General features: G+C 48.9%; 1 protein-coding gene across 5 annotated transcripts in view; it reads left to right on the forward strand.

The window, feature by feature from the left end:
• The window catches only part of cdc42bpb (CDC42 binding protein kinase beta (DMPK-like)), a 66,039-nt gene that overhangs the window by 35,395 nt on the left and 9,397 nt on the right, over positions 1–21,247 (forward strand). For 3 of the 5 annotated variants that reach the window (XM_036541746.1, XM_036541747.1, XM_036541749.1), the window contains exons 7-28: positions 1,713–1,913; positions 2,669–2,917; positions 3,281–3,521; positions 3,732–3,851; positions 4,134–4,267; positions 5,292–5,534; positions 6,543–6,653; positions 8,518–8,765; positions 10,200–10,305; positions 10,401–10,525; positions 11,338–11,443; positions 13,696–13,844; positions 14,135–14,232; positions 14,394–14,473; positions 15,461–15,511; positions 16,590–16,670; positions 16,809–16,886; positions 17,170–17,275; positions 17,595–17,731; positions 19,104–19,243; positions 19,394–19,475; positions 20,523–20,739. In XM_036541746.1, coding sequence (XP_036397639.1) covers positions 1,713–1,913; positions 2,669–2,917; positions 3,281–3,521; positions 3,732–3,851; positions 4,134–4,267; positions 5,292–5,534; positions 6,543–6,653; positions 8,518–8,765; positions 10,200–10,305; positions 10,401–10,525; positions 11,338–11,443; positions 13,696–13,844; positions 14,135–14,232; positions 14,394–14,473; positions 15,461–15,511; positions 16,590–16,670; positions 16,809–16,886; positions 17,170–17,275; positions 17,595–17,731; positions 19,104–19,243; positions 19,394–19,475; positions 20,523–20,739 — 3,103 coding nt within the window. The remainder of the gene's footprint in view (positions 1–1,712; positions 1,914–2,668; positions 2,918–3,280; positions 3,522–3,731; positions 3,852–4,133; positions 4,268–5,291; positions 5,535–6,542; positions 6,654–8,517; positions 8,766–10,199; positions 10,306–10,400; positions 10,526–11,337; positions 11,444–13,695; positions 13,845–14,134; positions 14,233–14,393; positions 14,474–15,460; positions 15,512–16,589; positions 16,671–16,808; positions 16,887–17,169; positions 17,276–17,594; positions 17,732–19,103; positions 19,244–19,393; positions 19,476–20,522; positions 20,740–21,247) is intronic. The other 2 variants (XM_036541748.1, XM_036541750.1) reach the window with 1 other exon arrangement.

Consider the following 21,247-nt stretch of genomic DNA (forward strand, 5'->3'; position numbering starts at 1 on the left):
TTGTGTTCTCGCTGACCCAACCCGGGCCGCTCCGCACTCGGTACACCGCTGCCCGCTGCCCGGACTCTGTCAGCTCCGACCTCTCCCCGATTTAGCACCTCGACTGCACAAACAGTCACTTCCTGCCCGTCGGGACTTTCCAAAAGAGTAATCAGAGCAGCCGTCTCCCTGGAGCGGCGTCTGGGACGTCACCGCGGGAAGAGCCGCTCGAGCAAATCCGCCATCTTTGTGCGCCAGTCCACTCCGGACACGGCGCCAGCCTATATGTTACAGTCATTTCCATCTTAAAATCCCCCCAATTTCATCAGGTTCACATGCTTGTCAGTAAGGACTGCTCACTGAAAGGACTCACTGTGTGAGCTGCATACGGCAGACCCCTGCATTGGCAGTGATGGGAAAGAGTGGACATAAGGCTATTGGGCTAATGTAATTCATGCTGCCACAGGTAATTTTGTTTCATTATGAGTCTCGAATAGCAGTATGAGAGCGTGTGATCATGCCTTGTTGAGCTAATCCAAAGCGGCATGTCCTCGACTCAGCATAATGAAACACACACACAGGATATTTTTTATAGTGTTTGAGACTGTTTGTAATTTAATTATTCTCATCAGTATGAAAGGGAAAAGTATTATCTGTGATAGGAATATCATGCAGACATCAAAGACCTGAAAAAACCCCCAGGGGCTGGGCTGTATGCTACACATCACCCTCAGCCTTCCCGTCTCTCCTGGGTTATCACTCTCAGAGCTGTCTCTCCCTGACAGCATTATTAGAGACTTGCTGGCTAACTCGGCCACTGCCCCTGGGGGGTCTTGTCCTTTTCAGAAGGATTTGCTGCATTCGCCATTCCTTAAACCTCAGAGAAAGCAAAATCCAGGCACAAGGCTAGTTATTTACCACGTATTGAGGAAAGGCTAGACATCTGCAGTGAAGTGAACGTCATGATTGCTGATAAACCGTAGTCTGGTAGTTTGATGGACACGCCATTAATAACACAAGACTCGGGGGCGGTGGGAGCATCAGTGGTGTTTGATTGCTTTGATCAGAGCGTCGCCATGCGTGTCGAGCCAATCGCCGTCTCCTCTCAAAGGGCTCACGGCCAGTGCATCCTCAAGTAGACCTGGGACTGTGCTTTGCGCCTTGTGTTATCATGCATAGCAGCGCTTTCATAAAGAAACACTGGAGTTCTCTTTTGCCTTCCTTTGGCTATAAATAGATTTCATCCCTATTTTATATGTTTTCAGATATTACATTCAGACATGTTTTAGCACATTTATTTTGACTCTCACATATTATGTAGAAAACTGGCTGTGTGTCATTTCATATTTGGCACAGTTCTATCTGTTATACTGTGTTGTTCTTGTGGGTTGGGCAGGGTGTGTTCTTGTGGTCTTGGCCCTATGTTATGCGCTGGATTTTGTTCTTTTGTGGATGTGGTGTCATTGTTTAATATGTTGTTTAGTGTTGTTAGATTCTCTTGGTGCCCGACTTTGGGAGTAACTCTAGATAAGAGCATCTGCTGGAGGTCCAAAATGTAAAAGCAGTGTTGAATGTGCTTACGTCTTGTATGGTGCTCTGTGTAAGGGCATCTGCTGAGTGACAAAAGTGTGAGTGTAAATCTTTGCTCCGCATGCAGTTCAGGTCTGTTCGCTGCAGTGTGCTCTGCTCCGAGAGAGGCTGTGTGGCCTCATGCCCTCTCTGCCTGCGTGCAGGTGCAGTCGTCCGTCGCCGTGGGCACTCCGGACTACATCTCCCCCGAGATCCTGCAGGCCATGGAGGACGGCATGGGGAAGTATGGGCCGGAGTGCGACTGGTGGTCGCTGGGCGTCTGCATGTACGAGATGCTGTACGGGGAGACGCCCTTCTACGCAGAGTCCCTGGTGGAGACCTACGGCAAGATCATGAACCACGAAGTAGGTTTCCAGCAGACCTGGTGCTCATGTTCATCTTAATGTCACACTCCACAGGCCTGTTGGACAAAGTGGTACACTAATTTGGGGTGGCAGGCAGAGAAATACCTACATAGACGTCTGTTAGATAGTGGAAAGTGTAACCCTGCAAACTAAGCATGGTTTATTTTGTGGTTTAGGCTCTGCACTCTAGGCATACCTTCCATGTTTGTATCCACGCTGAACCTCTCAAGGTTTGTTTGATGGAAACATAAATATTTATTTTGTTTGATTGTGCCAGTGATCCTCAGAGAAATAACTGCACATGCTGTCACTACGCCTTGCAAACTCTCTGGTAAAGGAACACAGGCTGATAATGTGAGCCAAGCAGATGACAAGAACAGTTAGCAGCCAGTAGGTTTTATCTTGAATTATCGTTGGCATAGCTGAAATGTGGTCACCGAGATGAAAATGTATCCATTACCAGTGCAGTGTCTGCACAGAGTAACTTCTCCTGTTTCTCCTATTTACAGCCGGTGGGCTTGTTCTAGAGCTTGATCAAAAGCATTTGGTACAGAGAGTGGAAGAAAATCTCAAAAATAAATTGAGAAAGTTTCCTCATATTTCAGAAACATATTCTCAGTTCTTCATATCCCCAAAAGTTTTAATGAGCCCCTGTAGATAAAAAAGCGCTTGAATACAGTGTTGAAGACGTTGTTGTGAAGGGAGCAGAGAGTCAGATATTCAGTTTCACATTCGCGCCCTGCTTCCATCCCCAGGAGCGGTTCCAGTTCCCCTCACACATCGTGGACGTGTCGGAGGACGCCAAGGACCTGATCCAGAGGCTGATATGCAGCCGGGAACGCCGGCTCGGCCAGAACGGCATCGAGGACTTCAAGAAGCACCCCTTCTTCAGCGGCATCGACTGGGACAACATCCGCAACACCGAGGCGCCCTACATCCCCGACGTCAGCTCCCCCTCCGACACCTCCAACTTCGACGTGGACGACGACGTGCTCAAAAACCCGGTGCGTATGTGACTCCATTCCAGCCAATACCCAGTTCAGGTAAAGCTGCTTTCTATACAGAGACATAGTGTTTACAGGTACACATAGTGTAAGCAGGTACACACTGAATATACTGTTGCTTTTGGAAGACCCGCATCACCACAGCAGTTGTGTAGAAAAAAGAGTGACTCCCCAGGGGAATGCCCAGTAATCTTAGCTTTCTAGGGATCCCTCCATTGACTGCATTCACTGACAGTGTTTGTTTAAATTGGGCCACTGTGCACACTTGGGGGTTGTCGCTATTAGGAAGCGGAGCGCTGTGCCTCTGTAACGCAGTGGGGCTGAAGGGGGCACGTGACTGACTCCGGCTGTGCTGTCCCTCAGGACATCGTGCCTCCAGTGTCCCACACGGGCTTCTCTGGGCAGCACCTGCCCTTCGTGGGCTTCACGTACACCACGGACAGCTGCCTGTCGGACCGCGGCTGCCTGCGGCAGGCGGCAGACGGCACGGGCCCCGAGGGGGAGGCGCCCAGGGAGGGGGAGAGCAGCCTGCAGGTGGAGGCCTTCGAGCGCAGGATCAAGAGGCTGGAGCAGGAGAAGCTGGAGCTCAGCCGCAAGCTGCAAGGTGCCGCATCTGAAACCAGCTCTGCTTTTATTATCCCCCACATTAACTATCACGCCACGAACCCGCAGGCTCAGCCTCTGCGGAATGCACCTCTGTAAACACCGGTCCCCTCCCGCCCTCACACCCACTGCATGCTGCTGCTGTCCCGCCGAGTCGTTTTCCGTGATGTCCGTAACTTGCCGTCTCTCTCTCTCCTCCCACCGCCTCCAGAGTCGACCCAGGCAGTGCAGTCGCTGCATGGCTCAGGCCGGGGGGTGGGAACGGCCAGCAGGGACAAGGAGATGAAGAAGCTGAACGAGGAAATCGAACGGCTAAAGAAGAAACTGGCAGGTGAGCCGATCGGCTGCATCCTCGCCTCCTCCTGCGAGGCTCTTCATGAGATCAAATGTGAAATGCGCATAATTCATCTGATTTGGCTTAACAGGTATTTTGGCGGATTTTCTGGGTCACTCTGGATAAGAGCGTCCGCTAAATGTCTAAATTTGAATGTAATGTACAGTGAGTAATAGAGGGGAAACTGTTCATTCAGATTCTGGCCTTACCAGGTCCAGTAATGGAAAAGAGCCTCTTGATTGATCTGGGAGTGACTCATGCACGATCTTAATCCCGCAGACTCTGACCGGCTAGAACACCAGCTAGAGGAGGCGGTGACTCTTCGGCAGGACTATGAGAGCTCTTCCACCAAACTGAAGGCACTCGACAAGCAGGTCAAAGCACTTAGACAGGAGAAGGAGGAGATCCACAAGGTATCATCTCCTCACCACATCATCCCCATGTAAATCTTGGCAATGCCCCAGAGAAGCGTGGGTTAGTTTAAAGTTAGAATAACCAATAACACTGAAAATGATGAATTCATGGCTGAAATGACTAACATATGTGGTCCGTTAAATATTTATAAGTTTTGTGAACTTATTGCATTTTAGAGAGCCACTGTTTTAAGGTCCTTTTCTCCCTGAACAAGAAAACCCTCATCTGTCTGTCTAATATTCTCTTGGGCACTCACTGTGGAATGCAATTGTGTTTACTCATTATCGTATGAATACCTTATTGACAGCTGTCCAAATATCCAGATACCATCAGACAAAGTCCTGGTTTGGCTTGAATTTGTTCCCCTTTTCATATTAACTTTGGAGGGGGGTGGAGGGGGGGGGGATCCTTGCCCTCTGGCTCATTAGAGTGTATCATTTCTGCTGGGAGAAAAAGGGACCCTTTATTAAAAATGCATAGCATCATTTCATTAGCCTGAAATGCAGAAGGATTCACCACAGAGACATTACATGTTTAGGTAATTAGATTACTTAAGCTATTTGACCTAAATATCCACTTTAAGCCTTGGTTTATCTAAATGTAGACGTGAGGCAGATTCTGGGCAAGGGCCCTGTTTGGGGAATAGGGCTTCGTTATGGGCAAGCTGCATTTGTGGGCATTCTCCTCTGTGAATTGTCAATAATTGATAGCGTTTATAAATTATTTTGTGTGTATGTTCTGGGCACATAGGCCTTTACACACATTGCCATGTTTGCTCATATGCTTTCCTAGTTCAGTGTCTGTCAATTTTTGTATCTTTGTGTCATTGTCTTTGTCCCTGCCTGTGTATGGATCAGTCTGTAGAGCTTTCTATCTCACAGTAAGACCCTGTCTCATCATTTGCCCGTATAGCTGTAGGTTGGTGTGAGTCACTCTATAAGCTGTACGTGTGTCTGTGTGTCGGTCTCCGTTTGCGGGTGTGTGTGTCTCGTCTGTCCTAACATCGGCTCTCCTCTGTCTCAGCAACTGGTGGAGTCCCTGGAGCGGCTGAAGTCCCAGACCAAGGAGCTGAAGGACGCGCATCAGCAGCGGAAGCTGGCCATGCAGGAGTTCTCCGAGCTGAACGAGCGCATGGCCGAGCTGCGCTCCCACAAGCAGCGGCTCTCCCGCCAGCTCCGCGACAAGGAGGAGGAGATGGAGGTGGTCATGCAGAAAATCGACGCCATGCGACAGGAAATCCGAAAGACCGAGAAGGCCCGCAAGGAGGTAACCCCCCCCCCCAGCGGGAGCCGGGCGTCAGGGCGGATTACGCTCTCCGAAATCCCGTTAGCTCCTGAGTGCTCTCCTCGCCCGCATCCAGGAATCCTACACATTTCACATTTACACAAGTTGTTTTTTCTGTGTGTAGTATTCCCTGAAGGCACATATCTCCTGCTCCCAGTGACACTGTGGAAACAAAAGCAAGGCGCGTGCTCCCCCGGTGGAATGCGCTGTCTTGTGTTGCTTTCACACCGCTGAGGGAGGGAGCTCTGCCAGGACACAGGAGACAGGAGGCATCTGTGTTGAATAGGGTCTCCAGAGGCAACATCAGGAATGTGGCCGTGTCTGTCTCCCCTCCCCTCCCCTCCCTTCCCCTCCCCTCATCTTGGGCTGGGCCAAAGACCCCCGACCCCCCCCTGCATCTCCACACCTAACCACGTCCAGATGGGCGACACTGACCTTCGCAGGGATGTACCAGATAGGAATGCGCTGCCCTGTGCTGTGAGTGAAAGGAAGGGTTAACCCCTGCTCTGCATTCACTAGTGACAGGAGGCAATAAAAATCCCCATCTCCCTCCTCTCGCTCTAACACGCGCAGACACTCACAGAGCAGGGAGAGAAATGACTGTGTGACTGCATTCTGACAGGGTAAATACTTTATTCATAGCTGGGCGAGGAGCAGTGGATAGGGACTGACTTCATGAAAAATGAGACAAATGTCTTCCAGCTGCCAGTGGGCTGTAGACAGTCTTGTTTTCTCAAGACAGTTTTCTTGGTGGCCGGTTCTTTAGAAGTGGACATCTCATATTGAGGTGTTGAGGCAGAGCTCATTGTGCATATGATGTAAAAGTCTGGTGACACTTTGCAGAGACAGATGCATTTGTATGCAAACCCAAGTGTTTCCCGTATCCCAATAGGAGGCTGTAGAAGGGCCTGTGTGCATTTGTTCAGAAAGTTGTGCTGGATATAAAGAGGTGAGAGGAGGTAACGCTACATTCTGCTGTTCCCGTCGCAGCTGGAGACGCAGCTGGAAGACGCCAAGGCCGAAGCGTCCAAGGAGCGCAAGCTGAGGGAGCACAGCGAGAGCTACTCCAAGCAGCTGGAGAGTGAGCTGGAGACACTCAAGGTCAGAGACCCCTGCCCCCTCCGCCCCACAGCCCGTCATATCAGCCGGGGAGGGGGGGGAGGGTCTCTAACTGCCAATCAGAAGCACCTCGCTCTGCAGCGGAGCGACCGTAATCCCCGTCTCAGGACATGCTCACCCGGGATTGCCACAAGAAAGGGATTTGGGTTTAGAGTGTGGAATTTCCATGGAGAATCAAGGGGTCTTAAGTCACACACTTATTAGCCTGTGTTAATAAATTAAATAACACAGTTCTGTCACTGGGGATGATCATCAACAAAGGAAAATCTCAGAAGTGAAATCCATTGTGTCTACTGTTTCGCCTGTGCTTTCTGATTATTTGGGTTTTTAGATTGGACGTTAAACTTGGTTCTGTTAAAAAAAGCTGTATTTCCATTAGTATAGAGATATTCAACGGCCATTTGTATCAGGAAAAGATAATGATAAAAAAGCCATATTTATATAGCTAGGTAGGTATGATTACCACATAACTACATTGTTTTGTTAAAGTGACTGCATTATCACTGCAGAATTCTGATGCAGAGCACACTTTTTTTTGCCTTCGCACATTGTGGACATTACAGCTGATGCAGCTTGGTAAGGACAAGATGGCTAAGCAGAGCCATGTGTCCTAGTCAGTGACTCTGTAACAGTATGTCTGTGTGTATCTTTCATCAGCCAGAGTCCACTTCCTGCTGTGTAAATTTGGTATGAAAACAGGACATTGGGTTGAAGGAGTCCGGTGACGGACCAGATTAGATATAAATTAGGAAGGACTTTGTTATGATATGAATGTGAGCAGGGCTTGGCTTAAGGGTGACTGGAGCGATGACGGGCGCTGGTGCCGTTTGTTCCTGGTCTTATTGATGCGATTGTCACGGTGTAGGGCTCCCTGAGTGACAGTTGGGAGGAAAGGGTACTGCATGGCGGCGCGTGCCGTGTGTTTGTGCTACAGCCATTCAGAGTGATTTATGATTCAATACTTCCCACGAAAGTGATTTAGTGGCATTTCACTGTGGAGCAGTTACCGTGCGGCACTGTGAATAAGCCCTCCCCAGACGACATGCGGGCACAGCCACGTGTGTGGAGTGAGGGCCGGGGTCCAGCTGGGGAGGGGGGCTGTTATGTTTAGGGAACACGGGGGCTCGGTCACGTGTTGGGGGGGGGGGGGGGGGCGGGGGGCGGCGGGGTGAACGTGCGCGCCGGGCCCGGGCCCTGCTGCGTGGAGCAGGCCGTGAGTGAGACTCAGACAGCCCAGCGGGGGATGCAGAGCCCGGTCCGGCCTCCGCGCGCAGGGAGAGAGCAGCTGCAGGAAGCGGACAGGCTGCGGCACGCTCTGCAATGCAAACACACCCAGCGCTGCACGCGCTCTCAGCACCCTCCGCCAGCCAACACTCCAGCTGCGTCCCAGCATCTTACCCAACGCAAAGGCTGAAATTGTTTCTCGAAGGCATCTATCCACTGTATATTTTAAGGTCTTCTAAACACTTTTAAGCACTCAGTAGTCACATATTCATTTACATGGTGATGCAAAATTTGGATGAGGCTTTCTGTAACCTTTCAGTTTACAAGTCCTGCTCCTTAACCACTATGCTGCACTCTCTCAGGCGGCAGTGTAGCATAGTGGATAAGGAGCAAGACTTGTAACCAAAAGGTTTCTGGTTCGATTTCCCACTGGGGCACTGCTGCTGTACCCTTGGGCAAGGTACTTAACCCACAACTGACTCAGTAAATATCCAGCTGTATAAAAGGATAACATTACAAAAAAAAAACTGTAACCGAAGTAAGTTGGATGCAAGTCAAGCTAAATGCCAATAATGTAATGTAATGTCTGTCCTCTTCCCTCGCCCTGTGTGGGTGTCTGCAGGTGAAGCAGGGCAGCGGGCGGGTGGCGGGCCTGAGCGCAGAGACCCAGCAGGAGCTCTCCAAGGTGAAGTCAGAGCTGGATAAGAAGGTCCTGTTCTACGAGGAGGAGCTGGTGCGCCTGGAGGCCTCCCACTCCACCGAGCTGAAGAACTTGCGCAAGGAGCTGCAGGACTCGGAGGGCCAGCAGCTCTCGCTCCACAAGGAGGTGCTCATGCTGAAGGACAAGCTGGAGAAGGCCAAGAGAGAGCGGTAAGGGCCCACGTCACACTGCGGCGGCTAGCTGGCAGAGCTTACCCTCCGGTGCCTGTGGCATTGCCTCCTGATGAGAGGGCATTGGTCAGACCCTGAAAGACACAGATAGTCTGACCTTTTCATCTCAAACCGTTCAAAGATGGGAAAGGTGACAGAGTGCAGTGGTTGATCTCTGTCCAGTGTGTCTGTGTCTGTGTGTGTGTCCATGAGCTGCTGTTCTGCTGTAGTGTGAGTATCTGTATGGTGAGGTGTCTGTGTCTGTGTGTATCCATGAGGAGTTCTCCTGCTGTAGCGTGAGTGTCTGTATGGTGAGGTGTGTTTGTCTGTGTGTGTCCATGAGGAGTTCTTCTGCTGTGGTGTGAGTGTCTGTATGGTGAGGTGTGTTTGTCTGTGTATCCATGAGGAGGAGTTCTGCTGTAGTGTGAGTATCTGTATGATGAGGTGTGTTTGTCTGTGTGTGTGTCCATGAGGAGTTCTGCTGTAGTGTGAGTGTCTGTATGGTGAGGTGTCTGTGTCTGTGTGTGTGTCCATGAGGAGTTCTGCTGTAGTGTGAGTATCTGTATGGTGAGGTGTCTGTGTGTGTGTCCATGAGGAGTTCTGCTGTAGCGTGAGTGTCTGTATGGTGAGGTGTGTGTGTCTGTGTGTATCCATGAGGAGTTCTGCTGTAGTGTGAGTGTCTGTATGGTGAGGTGTCTGTGTCTGTGTGTGTGTCCATGAGGAGTTCTGCTGTAGTGTGAGTATCTGTATGGTGAGGTGTGTTTGTCTGTGTGTGTCCATGAGGAGTTCTTCTGCTGTAGCGTGAGTGTCTGTATGGTGAGGTGTGTTTGTCTGTGTGTGTCCATGAGGAGTTCTTCTGCTGTAGCGTGAGTGTCTGTATGGTGAGGTGTGTTTGTCTGTGTGTGTCCATGAGGAGGAGTTCTGCTGTAGCATGAGTGTCTGTATGGTGAGGTATGTGTGTCTGTGTGTATCCATGAGGAGTTCTTCTGCTGTAGTGTGAGTATCTGTATGGTGAGGTGTGTTTGTCTGTGTGTGTCCATGAGGAGTTCTTCTGCTGTAGTGTGAGTATCTGTATGGTGAGGTGTGTGTGTCTGTGTGTGTCCATGAGGAGGAGTTCTGTTGTAGCGTGAGTGTCTGTATGGTGAGGTGTCTGTGTCTGTGTGTGTATCCATGAGGAGGAGTTCTGCTGTAGTGTGAGTATCTGTATGGTGAGGTGTGTTTGTCTGTGTGTGTGTCCATGAGGAGGAGTTCTGCTGTAGTGTGAGTATCTGTATGGTGAGGTGTGTGTGTCTGTGTGTGTATCCATGAGGAGTTCTCCTGCTGTAGCGTGAGTATCTGTATGGTGAGGTGTGTGTGTCTGTGTGTGTATCCATGAGGAGTTCTTCTGCTGTAGTGTGAGTATCTGTATGGTGAGGTGTGTGTGTCTGTGTGCAGGCAAAGCGAGATGGACGAGGCGCTCAGCGCTCTGAAGGACAAGTACGAGCGGGAGCGGAGCATGCTGACCGAGGAGAACCGCAAGCTGACCAGCGAGTCGGACAAGGTGAGCCAGCAACGCAGGGGTGTGGGGGACAGTGCGTCACACCGTGGGGGGAAAGACGCACACTTGAATTGCTGATTCTACTCTCCCCTTTGCAGCTCTGCACGTTCGTGGACAAGCTGACTGCTCAGAACCGGCAGCTGGAGGACGAGCTGCAGGACCTCTCCGGCAAGAAGGAGAGCGTGGCGCACTGGGAGGCGCAGATCGCAGAGATCATCCAGTGGTGAGTGTGCGTGTGCATGAGCGCGTGTGTGTGTGTGCGTGCGTGTGTGTGCGCGCGCGCATGCGTGTGTGTGTGTGTTTGTGTTTGTGTGTGTGTGTGCGCGCGTGCGTGTGTGCGTGCATGTGTGCGTGTGTGCGTGCGTGTGCGTGCGTGTGCGTGCGTGTGTGTGCGTGCGTGCGTGTGCGTGTGTGTGCGTGTGCGTGCGTGTGCGTGCGTGTATGTGCGTGTGTGTGTGTGTGTGCGTGCGTGTGTGTGTGCGTGCGTGTGTGTGTGCGTGCGTGTGTGTGTGCGTGCGTGCGTGTGTGAGTGTGTACGCGCGCCCTCTGCCACAGCGAGGTCCCCGCTGCATCGCCCCTCCCCGGGTGTGTCCCCCTGCCATCACCCCACCCCTAAACCACTTCAAATAAACAGCACTGCAGCTGTGAGGCAAGGGATACATTCACACGCTGAGTTGCTTGATTATTTCCCTGTGTTAGCATTATAGAGACTTCACCTCAGCTAAAAAGGAAATCCCCCTCTCTTTGAGCTGCATACACGTTTTCAGCAGGGTTTTCATTTGTTTCAACCATTTTAATTACAAGAATAGATGTAACACTCAGTTCCTGAGCACACAACTATGCTGACCCCAGATTAACCTGAGCTCTGGTTCTCACACAGCTTAGAGTGCTGTGTCAGCCTTTGTGTGTGTGCCGCATGTGGATTTCTGTGTGTGTGTGTGTGTGTGTCTGTGTGTGCCTCTGCGTCTGTGTCTGTGTGTGTCTGTGTGTGTGTGTGTGTGTCTGTGTGTGACGGAGTGTTGTGTCGTCCTGCAGGGTGAGCGATGAGAAGGACGCCCGGGGCTACCTGCAGGCTCTGGCCTCTAAGATGACAGAGGAGCTGGAGTCGCTGCGCAGCTCCAGTCTGGGCTCCAGACCCATGGTGAGACCCCCACACCTCTCTACCTTTCCCCCCATACCACACCACTCCACCTGGAGGTCCTGTTCTTCACACCAGGCCTCTGCAGTCCCCTCAGAGCAGAGCTCCCTCTGTCAGCAGTGCCCATGCAGCACTGGGGCAGTGTGGTAAAGCACAGAGCTCATGCTTTATTCCGATCACCTGCACCCCATGAGATGCGCAGTGGAACTGCACCGTCCCTCTCTCAAACTGAAAACTTACAGTGCTGTGCTCTTACAGGGCAATCCTGTGATTCTTCACTGAAAGTCGTGTGCATGTCTGTAAATCTTTATCTCAGTTGCCACCCCTGCAAGGTTCAGGAGTAAGCAGCCCCTTTCAGAGGTCCATGGTCCCCCATGGGGGGGACAAGCTGGTGAGTGCGTCCCAAAATCGCCCTCCTAAAATCAATGCAGGAGGAAACGCTGATTCTCCACGGGCCGTACAGGAGATATCGTCTGCTGCTTGTCATCTCAGTTTCAGTTCTCATCTCAATCATTAGCACTCGATTGATATGTCTTCGCCCAGGAAATCCAGTGAGCAGCACCTCTCACTGAAACTGAACAAGTGATGATTATGGCATAATTATGGCAGTGCTTAGCTGAAGGAAGGAGCCTAATCATGCTGTGCTGGCTGAGAAATTAGAGCTGAGACATTAGGTCAGTGTTACCCCTAGCAGATGGTGTTTGGAGTTTTTGATATTGCTTCGTCATACGGACTACGTCGTTGTCGTTTTGGTCAAGAGCTCAACTAATTTTATGTGCAGTGTTGGTCTCTTAATGCCACAGAGAGGAGAAACATTAACTATTGTTTATTAGTCTTTGACCTTTGGAGCTTTGTCTAAAAAAACTCAAAACATTACAGACAGTAGTTAACTGTTGTTCAGATTTATAGGTGCTCTGGAGGGTCTATTGTTCTGCTCTGAAAAGCCATTGAAATCAGAGCCTTGCAACGTGTAGCAATTGTCTTTCCCTCATGCATGCAGCATTGCAAATCATCTTTCATATAACCCAAAATATAGAGCAGTAATGAAGTTCAGAGTGGTGGTAGCACAGATTTTGTCATTTCTCCATCTGTCAGAGATGAGATTTTATGCACGAGAAACCTTGATCTGCACTGAATTGAAAACATTATCTAGTGTCAGGTTATCTAAATGTATATCAGAAATAGCTGCAAGACAGACTCAGTGTGAAATGGAAGGTTATTTCAGATACCTCTCCATGGTTATCAGGAAAACTGTGATAGCCAGATCAAAAGGCTGGAATGTGTTGTCATGGGAGGCTGTGCTGGTAGTCGGGGAAGAGAAACAGCTGCCAGACGGTGCATGGCTTTGATACAATGGCTACATTAACAGCAGAAGATGTGCATGTTAGATTAAGATTTTGATTATCATCTCAGTCTGTTAAGCCAGTGGCATGTTTGTTTGTCTAACATCACTTGGTTGATCTGTCCATTTCACTGACCAGCAAGCATCACACAGAGAGTGTTACCCCATGAACACAGAGTTCAGAGTCACCAGCTTCTGCTACAGGGAAACTTTCTGGGATATGTGATTACCCCCCCTGAGTTCTGTTGCTCCATTCTGTTTCTGCTGTGACATTGAGTTATACAAAACTGCCTGTTAATTTGCTGAATATGTCCAATTTGCCAGTTCAGTGGTCCTCCCCTTCTGAAAAAAATCAATTCTGAGTTCTGCCACTCTGTTGGTGATTTCCTTTCTCTTGTGAAGTAAAAAAGGGTCATTTGGGTCTGTCTGATGATGCTCCAGCATTTTCTCTCCATCAGCTGCGATGTCACGATTGCCATGTTGCGCATGTAATTTGGCAGCAGCTGCAACCGTTGGACTCCTGCCACACCAGCCAGTTCTCCATTAATCATTGCCTGTGTGACAGGGGTGCCCATGCTCCCAGCCCTCAGAGTCCATGGAAGAAAATAAGAGCTTTTTAAGTGCGTGGATTGAGGTGTGGGAACGCCATTCAGCTTGAAAGCTTTTGCTGTGATTCGAATCGAAGCTAAGAGATAAATGAGTCAGATCTGGCGTGTGATGTTCCCGGGGTGGTGAACATCACTGTGAGGACACAGCCCTACTCACAGATTTTGCCTGTGTGACATGGCTCTGTGTGCCCTCATTGTAGTGGCCGAGAGGGGTTTCTGTCGGGGAGTTTTTTTGTGAGGTGGTTGTTCTGAGCGGGTGGGACCCCAGGAGCTTTCTGACCCCCCCAATCCCTTCCCTTTCCCAGGATCCACTGTGGAAGGTGCGCCGCAGTCAGAAGCTGGACATGTCGGCCCGGCTGGAGCTGCAGTCAGCGCTGGACGCAGAGATCCGGGCCAAGCAGCTGGTACAGGAGGAGCTGCGCAAGGTCAAGGCAGCCAACATCTCCTTCGAGAGGTCAGTGCTGATGCAGACACATGGATGTACTGGATATACTGAAAACTCATCTTTTCAAGCTGTATCTCTAGTCTACCTTCTATCTCTGTCTATCCTATCTATCCCTATTTTCTATAAAAAAGCAAGCTACACTGGTTTACTACTTAACTCTTACCTCTTGTACTGCTTCTCGATAACTACTGTTAGCATAGTGATGCACTTAAGTCGCTCTGGGTAAGAGCATCTGACTTTGATTTAGTCCCTAATTCAGGGGTAGTGTTTGACCCTTTACCCCTCCGGGTCTCTTACAGCAAGCTAAAGGAGTCAGAGGCTAAGAACCGTGAGATGGCAGAGCAGCTGGAAGCTATGAAGAAGGACCTGGAGGATAGCCGGTCTCGAACAGACAGAGGTAACCAGAGGCTCTGAGGGATTCAAACTGGGAACTTGTCAGTTGTGGTTCAAACTTCCTGTGGCCACACCCCTGCTAACTAGTTTCACCAAACAATGCATTGTTCATAGATATTGCCACAGGTGGCAGCACTGTGATACCTGCTGTATTTTCATCCATAGGTTTGAAACTCCCAGACTTCCAGGACTCCATTTTTGAGTACTTCAACACCTCCCCACTTGCCCACGACCTCACTTTCAGAGTAAGTCCAACTTCAGTCCTCTTCTGTAAGCTGTTGCTTTATCTCAAGGTTTGAGCCCTCCTACTTTTGTAAATCACATAATGGAGATACATGGCTAATTAAAATGAATGGGGTTCCTCTTAGCTCATTACAGTGCATAGTGATTTAAATAAATCAGAGGGAGGCTTTTGCATAACCAGCAGTTCCCCTGATGCACACAGTTTAATGGGTGGAATGATCTTCAGAGTCTGTATCACCAGGCCACATTAGCCTCCTCATTTCAGACTCGAAGCTGCTACCTGTGTAAGAGGAGTGAGAGACCCCTGTCCGGTACTCTTCCTAATAGATCCATCAACCCCCACGAACAAATTACACTTGGGGTGATAATACAGTTACCCCTAGATACTGTATTAGACACATTCCAGGGGAAATGTCTTTGTGTCTGGTAAGTATCGCTGTGTGCGTTTCTTCTCATAGGGGCAGCTCGTTTTGTGTCTGAGCTACTAACAGTCACCCTTTCTCTGAAATAAGTTGCTCTGTGGTTGCAAGTTGTTTGCTTGTGACAGAATAGCTAGTCTGGGCCTTTGATAGCCAGCTGCATCGTGGGAAAATGAGAGTGGTCAGTTGTGAACCTACAAGAGAAGAGAAAATAATTTGGTTTGGTTATCACCGCTGTCCAGCCCTTCAAGTTACACATTTTTACCCATGACATTGGTGCCTTTTTGTGGATTTATTATTCTTATTGATGGTGTTTTTTGTAGAATTGTGTGGTTTTAGGGTTTTATATTTATTCCAAAGTTCTCCTGGGGTCATTTGAAGTCAGGAGTGGTGGTTTTGGACAGCACTGCCGTGGCCTGTTATGCACTTGCTGACCGTATCTCCATTCCCTGATTTCCTTTTGCTCCAGAGTTCTTTCTGTTCTAATGCACAAGTTAAAAAAAAAAAGGAACAAAAAAAAACAAAGCAACATGATTTTATTTTTGTCCCTCACATCTGTTACCAAAAAAGGACTCGGTCTCTTCCTCGTCCGCGTCCTCTCTGCTAGCGTTTTGGGATGAAGTAAGTTGGCTGAACAGAGCCCTCCTCCCGCAGTAACCCCTCCCACCTCATTCTGTAGCCTTATTCCTGACAGAATAATCAGCTCTCCATGCCTCCCCTGCCCACCCCCATCCCACCCCCCCGGTCCGCTGCAGTGAACATTAGCGGCTAACGGGTAGAATAGCTAAGTAGGATGGGTTTCAGATGTAGTGTCCCTGATGATTGCTCTAAGAGCCTCCGGCCATTAACTTCGCAGAAAACCAATACAATTCTTTGTCAAGTCACACTTCATTTGAGCTAACAGTGAATAGCATGCAATGACTGCACTGGCTCTTAGTGCCGGGTCACTAATTACAGTAGTACTTACTTAATAACTAATAACTAATACCCTGAATAATATGACTTGAATATGAATCATGGTCAATAAAGAAAATTCATTTAGAATATTTATTGACAAAACTAGATGAATGAGAGCAATTCCAATGAGTGAGTGATTAGATGAATATTCTCACTGAATTGCAATGCGGTAGGCCTTGCATCTTCCTTTCACTCCAATCGACTGAATGTTCATCAAATTCTGCCAATAACTTTGAAGTAATGTCTGAGAATATTTGTCATAATTAGTACAGGTAAGTTAAGTGTCCTCCTCTTGACCAAACGGCCCCATGGCTCTGTCATGGCATTGACAGTGTTTATTGCAAGGGTGTACCTCTGGAAGAGAATCCATCATCACCACACATGCTGGGATCACTGTAAGATGGTAGATTCCATTCCCTTCTGTGAGGACTGACCAGAATGGGAAGAGATCTTCCATGCAGATTGTGGATGTAGGCATTAGTGCTGTCCCTCCCCTTCATGTTAGTGTGGTACTCTCTCACTGTGTGTGTTTGTGAAAGTGGTGTCAGAGACTTGAGCCTAAAAGGGACAGCTGATGCCCCCTACTGGTGAGATGAGGTACCAGCAAGCCATTACCACACTGAAGAACAGCTGTTGAAGACACCATTGAATATGTAGCGCAGATTGCGTCAGGTGATCTATTTTGTGTCAGCCAGTCAGGCTGTACAGTGTCCTTACCCTGAACTGTTCATCTCCCCTCCAGACCAGCTCCATCAGTGAGCTCGATGCCGCGGGCCAGAAGGCCGACACCCCGTCCTTCCCATCGGTAGTCACAGAGCAGGATGTGAGTATCTGTCACGCCATGGTGTCCAGTCAAACCCCTCCTCTTTGTCTCCCGCGCGTCCTGCCGGGGTGTTGAGTGTCAGTGTTCTCCGTGCGCCAGCTGTCCACCTTGTAACGAGATCTCTGCTTTCACACACAGGAACCGGTCAAGCCTCCCCCATCTGCCCCCACGGCCGCCTCCCCCATGTATCAGCCATCACTGCTGACAGCGCCAAAGGTACACGCCTCGCTGTCACAGGCCGTCCCTGTTCCGCCTCAGACACGGGTGTGCTTCAGTGGCCTCCAGCGTCCCCAGACATTTCCGGAAACTTCTGGGAGCTGAGATGGCTGGGGCAGTGCTGTCTCCAGTCGGGATAAGTGCTGTTCCACGTGCTCCTCCTGTTTTATCACAGCTGTAGTTTACCAGTCCTGTTGGAGTACTTGCACAGTACCTCGGCTGCGTTTATCTGTGTTTGTCATCTCTGTTCAATCTCCTTGTCTTTGTGTCTGCTGTGTTTCAGCCTAAAGCTCACCAGCTGAGCATCAAGACCTTCTCCAGCCCCACCCAGTGCACCCACTGCACCTCCCTGATGGTGGGTCTCATTCGCCAGGGCTATGCCTGCGAGGGTGAGTCTTCCTCCTGCCCCGTGCTGTCTGCCTCAAGGAGTCACTCTTTAGGATAAGCGGCTCTAAAAAATAAAGGAAGAACACTCACTATCACTTGAACCCCATTTTTAGTGCATGTTTAGAGGATGTCACGGGTTTTAAGACTGTCCACACCACGAGTGCTTGTAATTTCTTTTATGTCATAAGGATGTAGGGGAGTATTCCGAAAACGATTGAAATGCAGATTGCCCAGTGCAGCGTTTTGATACTGTCAACACTGATGCTTTGCGGAGGACGACGATGTCCCTAAATTGGATCGTTTGGAACCTCTCGCCCGCAGTGTGCTCCTTCATCTGTCACGTGTCCTGTAAGGACAAAGCGCCGTTGGTGTGTCCCATCCCCCCTGAGCAGGCCAAGAGGCCTCTGGGCATCGATGTACAGAGGGGCATCGGGACGGCCTACAAGGGATTCGTCAGGGTGAGTCTCTACGCCAGAGGAGCTGTGTGTCATTCTTGGTGTTTCCTGTTCACAGACAGCTCGTGCAGAAGTCTTCCCCCTTCTCTATTCTAATTCCCAAGAGGCCCTTGGCTGGGGTGCCAGCCATCATGTGCGACTGTTAGCGTTTCCAGCCACACAGTAAATTATCATTCTGTGAGGTTATAAAGAGCAAGCTCCTGTTATATTTTATTCATGTTTTTATTGCATGTCATTTACAACTCTTAATTTCATAGTGGGTATTGACATCTGTTCAGCTGTAAAATGAAGTCATTCCCTTTAGACTGGTAGTGCTGTCTTTCCAACGTTTTTATCCCCAGACAATCTGTGTGTTGAAATTCTTATCTCCGCTTGCCTTTTGAAGTCGTCACCCATTGGTGCATCACTGAAACGCGTTGCTGATAGGAGGCCCTTTACCTGGTGGCATTGCGCTGCTTATCAGATAAAATCAAGCCAGACGGTGCAGGAAGAAGCATAATAACGTTTATGTGCAGAATGCATTGACTGAAGTCTTAGATGGATGTGAGCCAGCCACACCCTACAGGGCGTGCTGGTGTTCTGCAGGAAATATCAGAGCTGGGCTGTAGGACTGTGCCAACTGCAGAGAGCAGGCATTGAAAAGATAAGTCCGCAAACTGTCTGTCCATTAGTCTCTGTTGTTGCTGCTATTGACTGCTGGCTGCAGTCCAGGCAACATCGGAGGGACTTCCTTTACTCTCTTATGAAACCTCGCCCTGTAATTTCTGATATGTCCTTATGACAACTGCAGAAACTGGTCTGGTGAACATAATGGTTTAGGCATGAAAGTGACTGTTGTGGATATTCTTATCACTGCTATAGTGTGCCAACTACTATTGTCTCGCGATGCAGTGTTTATTGGAATAAAGGAGCAGCTGTCCAAAAAATTAAATAATGCAATATGTAATGAAATAAATTCTGCATAACTTTAATCAAAATTTTAAAAAATGCTTTATATTTACTTAAACAATCTTGGTTCCAATTCACAGCTTGGAGATAATTAGTGTAAATGTTTACTGAGACTATTGAATTAAATAGTAAATTGTGAACCACCTTCAATAACATATTGACTTTATTGATTTAGTAATAACACACTAGCAGTGAAACTCAACATTGGAATTAAGTAAGTGGAATTAAATATTCTGTGTAAGAACTTGAGAAAATCTAACTTAATCTTGACACAAATTAAAACAACAGTAGATCAATTTTAGATGAATGGCTTCTGTTGAGCTTGAACTGTAAAATAACATACAGTGTGATGAGTTGGGTCTGAATATACACACATATCCAGCGTTTGTGTATTGTGAAAGAGCCATTTTATGCTCCTGCGCTTCAGATCCCCAAGCCCACGGGGGTGAAGAAGGGCTGGCAGCGGGCCTACGCCGTGGTGTGCGACTGTAAGCTCTTCCTGTACGACGTACCCGAGGGGAAGTCCACCCAGCCCGGCGTGGTGGCCAGCCAGGTGCTGGACCTGAGGTATGCCACACAATCTCTCTCCCGGGCTATTTTCTGTAGAAAATGCCAGTGAGCCCACAGTTCAGTACATTAATAACATGAAGCCATTTGTTCTTGGAATGACGGGTGTGGAATGCAGTGCTCTGACATCTTCGTTCCTGTGTGTTGTAGAGACGAGGAGTTTTCCGTGAGCTCGGTCCTGGCTTCAGATGTCATCCACGCCACTCGCAAAGATGTTCCGTGTATTTTCAGGGTAGGTCGACTGCTGCTGTCTTGGCTTTGATCCTTTGGTGGAAATGTTGCATCTTGTGCAGGTCACGTGATTCTGCAGCAGCGGCGATTCTGGCGGTCATGTTTCATCTGAATGGAGCCACACAGTCTGACAGTCAGTAAAATGAAATGGCAAAGGATTCCCTGTATTAATGTCTTTTTACTTTTGGTTTGTTTCAGATGGCTTGATTTGATATAAAAAGGAAAGTACAAATCTCTGTATAAATCTGGTGGATGTTCACTCTCATAACTATATCAGTATGGTGCATTTGGGAAATGAGTACATTGTTCATTCGGAAATGTCTCATTGATTCCCTTCAGGTTTCCACTTCTGGGATTTAGTATTGCCTGACTCATTTTGTGTTCAGAAAGAGAAACTTTGGTGGGTTTCAGAACTTGAGCCCTGCTGTCTGGCCTAGTACAGGGGACAGCTTTATCAGCACACTTTGAGGTAACCATAAAAGCCAGGTTACTTTATTGGCTAATCAAGACACCAGTGATTGCTGGTTTCCTCTTGCTGTGCTCAGCCATGCTATGCTACTGCTTTGTGAAAAATTTAGCAACTGATGCACAACATGAGTAATAGAAAGGAACAGAAGCAAAAAGTACACAAAGGCTCTTGACACCTGAAACCATCAGTTTCATTGATGGTATCAAATCCGTTCACTGAGACCGCATTTCCAGCTGAGGGTGGCAGTGTTGTCGAGATGGAAATAAGCAATGTGGCGTAACGGATGACCTTCAATTTGCACAATGTGCTGCTCACTCATTTTGTAGAGTGTGTATACGCTAGCTACTGCTAGCTGAGACGTTACTGCACCTATCTGGCCTACCATATGATAATCTTATGCCTTCTCTATGCTTGATGTTAGAGCTCTGTACAAACCAGGCACAGAGGTGTGGAGGTATTTCGGTTCATTTCTAAACCAATCAAATTTTCACTCTGTGAATGAAACCAGACGCACCTGTCGTGAAGCGAAGCCGTGACGTGCCTGTGCAGCCGTGACTCATCCCCCTACCTGTGCGCTAGGTGACCTCGTCGCTGCTGAGCTCGCCGGCGCGCACCGTGTCGCTGCTGGTGCTGGCGGAGAGCGAGGCGGAGAAGAGGAAGTGGGTGGGCATCCTGGAGGGCCTGCAGAACATCCTCAACAAGAACAAGCTGAAGAACCGCGTGGTGCACGTCCTGCAGGAGGCCTACGACAGCAACCTGCCCGCCATCAAGACCACCATCTCTGCCGCCATCGTGGGTAAGGGCCGCTGTCAGGAGCCTGTCCTCCCTCCAGGGGTTGCCCCAATGTCTGGCCTTGCCCTTCTCTGGTGTTTACCCTGGCGGTTTTATTTTAAAAAGGCAAATCTTGCCATCAACCAAGGCGTACTTGCTTTTTGAATTGTGTGATCTTACAAAGGAAATGTGACCAAACATGCAGTAGAAAAAATCCAAGAAATACACAGAAAGTCTGATGAACTTAAAATCAGAACCACAATATCAAACCAAATCTGAGACTTTGTCCAGCAAGTCTCCTGGAGCTCTATTACTCTGTGCATTACGTGAGAATGTAGTATCAAAAATAAGTATGTCAAATGAGCAAAACAATGACTTGCCTATGTTGCCTGTGGCTGGCATTGTTATTAATTAATTTTAGTATTTTCCCCCTTTTTCACCTAATTTATTTGTTGTCACTGGTTGCACAGTGTAGTTTGTTGAAACACACAGGCCCCCACAGGAGACTATAGTGAAGCAGGTCCTAATTGGAG

Source organism: Megalops cyprinoides, chromosome 12, assembly GCF_013368585.1.
Source record: "Megalops cyprinoides isolate fMegCyp1 chromosome 12, fMegCyp1.pri, whole genome shotgun sequence".
Taxonomy (NCBI): domain Eukaryota; kingdom Metazoa; phylum Chordata; class Actinopteri; order Elopiformes; family Megalopidae; genus Megalops; species Megalops cyprinoides.